The sequence below is a fragment of the Meleagris gallopavo genome, chromosome 11, assembly GCF_000146605.3.
Source record: "Meleagris gallopavo isolate NT-WF06-2002-E0010 breed Aviagen turkey brand Nicholas breeding stock chromosome 11, Turkey_5.1, whole genome shotgun sequence".
In the NCBI taxonomy this organism is placed as follows: Eukaryota; Metazoa; Chordata; class Aves; order Galliformes; family Phasianidae; genus Meleagris; species Meleagris gallopavo.
In genome coordinates, this window is record NC_015021.2 from 21,698,768 (window position 1) to 21,701,209 (window position 2,442).

Consider the following 2,442-nt stretch of genomic DNA (forward strand, 5'->3'; position numbering starts at 1 on the left):
CACTTAGCTCTCTGTATCCTTCCGGTTTTCTGTGGTATCCATCCTCCCTCCAGTTCTCACAGCTGAGTTTTAGAGATTTGTGCTGTTCTTGGACAGAATGAACTGCATTGCTGTCACTTGCAGATGCCCAGGAGCCAGCCCATGTCGCAGGACTGCAGCATGCAAATAGGACACCTGCACAGGCAAGATCCTGTGACAGCTACTGCAAGAGACACCAGGTAATTCACGCAACCACAACAAACACAAGAGGGTTTACTCGGGGAAGACAAGGAAAGGGTGGCAACAAACAAAAAAAACACAAACACACCCAGCATAAGTTCTAAGTTCTTCAGCCAGATGTCAGATTCCTTAATGTCAACAAATACTTTGGATGTATGTGTACAGTCTGTTCTTATCCAATGTAAATATAACTATGTTGGCCTACTAACACTTTGAGATTTCTGTGCAGGTATATAATGCAATATCTGCATGTCTCTCAAGCACATATGATGCAGAATTTACCTGCTTACATTATGGACTGATAGTTTTGCAACTAAATGGTTATCCTGACAAACAGTCTCATAATTGACCAAACTATAATCCTGTTTCCCTCTTCTGCTCCTGAACTTCAGTAAAGGCAGTCTGTCTCCTGTACATGAAAGCTGCTAGGAGAAAATGCAAGGTGTTTATCGCTTTAGCCATTAGATTACTTTAATAAAACATACGATCAGATTAGCATTGAAAAGCACTAAATCAAAGTTCATTTTTTTACACATTTACCTGAGATTACCTGAGTACTGTCGAAAGAGTTACAAGTTTAAACTCATCTGCCTTTGTTTTCACAAATAAGCTATTTTCATACTCTCCTAATCATCAATCGGGAAAGTAACTGGATCTCATGGTGAGATGACAAGTAACATAATTAGTGTTTTCAGTTTGTTTTGTCACAGCCTGTGACCAAATGATGATGGGTTGACAGCTGGACTAGATGAGTTAGACATCTTTTCCAGCCTTAATGATTCTATGATTCTATTAAATCTCAATTTCTACATCATCTGATTACCACTTCTTGAGAGCATCCTGTTGTCTTAAAGGTGAGGATATTCTAGGAGCATCACTATGCTCAAAAGACAGAAGAAAACTCACTTCAGTGTGGATGGGAGCAGAGCTGGGCTGTCACCCTGTATGCAATGCTGCTGTGCTGTGGGCATGGTGCTGAGCATGTGTTCTCAATTTAATTGCACTGGTACTTCATTTCTGGCCAGTTTTGGTCAGTATCTACTCTAACCAGCTGGCAGCATAACCATATTGTGTATTCAAGACTGAAGTTTAAAAACCATGAGCTTCAAAATAAAGCCAATTACAGGATGTCCACCACGTTAGCTACAAAATCTGAAGTCTCAACAGGTCATGTTCCAGAAACAAGTAAATGGAAAGAGTATAAAATATCCCTACTCCAGCTGAATACATAGTTTAATGTTTTGCATATGCTATGTATGCTTTACTGATCTTTTAAAAGAATAACAAATTATTTTAAGTCCAAGAAAAACAGAATTTTATTTAAAATATTTACGGAAGTAAATCCTCAGATTTTCAATAAATCAACTGCATTATTTGCATAATGATGAACCACACAAATAATTCACTGCATTAAATAACGGAGTCAAACTAAATAAATACTAAAATAATTGTATAAATACATACATATCAAGCTTAGAAAAGCAGCCTATAGTTGCATAGTGTAGTACAAAATCTTTCATGTACACATCTTCCCTGTCAGCAAAGCTGTGGCAGACAAGAACAAATATATGCTGTATAATTTCCCAAGATAAAAACTCTCCGTATCCAAACAGTTGTCCCTGGAGTAACAAAACATGCAGCACAGTTGCTTCCTTACCAAACCCAGCTTTGTAACTCCAGTCAGTCTTTAAACCTGAAAGCTCTTTAAAAGGCACTGTCAGATGATAAAAATGAGGACTGATTGAAATTGATTTGGCAAAATAATTTGCTGTCACAGGGTCCCAGAATGCAGAAGAAAACGAAGAGAATAAAGCAGTGTTTGCACACACCCTGAACCTGTCTTTCTAAACAGAAAGCGTTGAGAAAAACACTTCTTTGATCCAAAAGTTACGTCAGGTTGCCAATGTTACTTCACGACAGAAACAGTATTTTCATGTTGGCTTCCAAATAAGTGCAAGCAGAATTGAAAAGCCATGCTAATGTGGACAGGGAAAAAGATGTAAGCAGTGTATGCTAGCATCACTAACATAGTAATGTTGAAAGTGTAGAAGAGCACTTTTTCCCAGGGCTCCATGAGGTAGCTGCAGGTGATTAATTCAAACTGGCAGAACAGCCAATAAAGATAGTTCTTCATGCTCTTAATATCCATCTTCAACTCTGAGCAGCTTCTGAAAGCCTTCCCTATTACAATAAAGGATAGTTAGGAGAAAAAGAAACCTTTAA

At 38.1% G+C, this 2,442-nt stretch overlaps 1 protein-coding gene across 6 annotated transcripts in view; it reads right to left on the minus strand.

The window, feature by feature from the left end:
- Positions 1 to 1,494: 1,494 nt before the first annotated feature.
- The window catches only part of LOC104912718 (serine palmitoyltransferase small subunit B-like), a 9,965-nt gene continuing 9,017 nt past the window's right edge, over positions 1,495 to 2,442 (minus strand). For 5 of the 6 annotated variants that reach the window (XM_010716974.2, XM_010716975.2, XM_031555009.1 and 2 more), the window contains one exon: positions 1,495 to 2,400. In XM_010716974.2, the coding sequence (XP_010715276.1) occupies positions 2,126 to 2,368 (243 nt within the window). In that variant the 5' untranslated portion in view covers positions 2,369 to 2,400 and the 3' untranslated portion in view covers positions 1,495 to 2,125. The remainder of the gene's footprint in view (positions 2,401 to 2,442) is intronic. The other variant, XR_004160879.1, reaches the window with a different exon arrangement.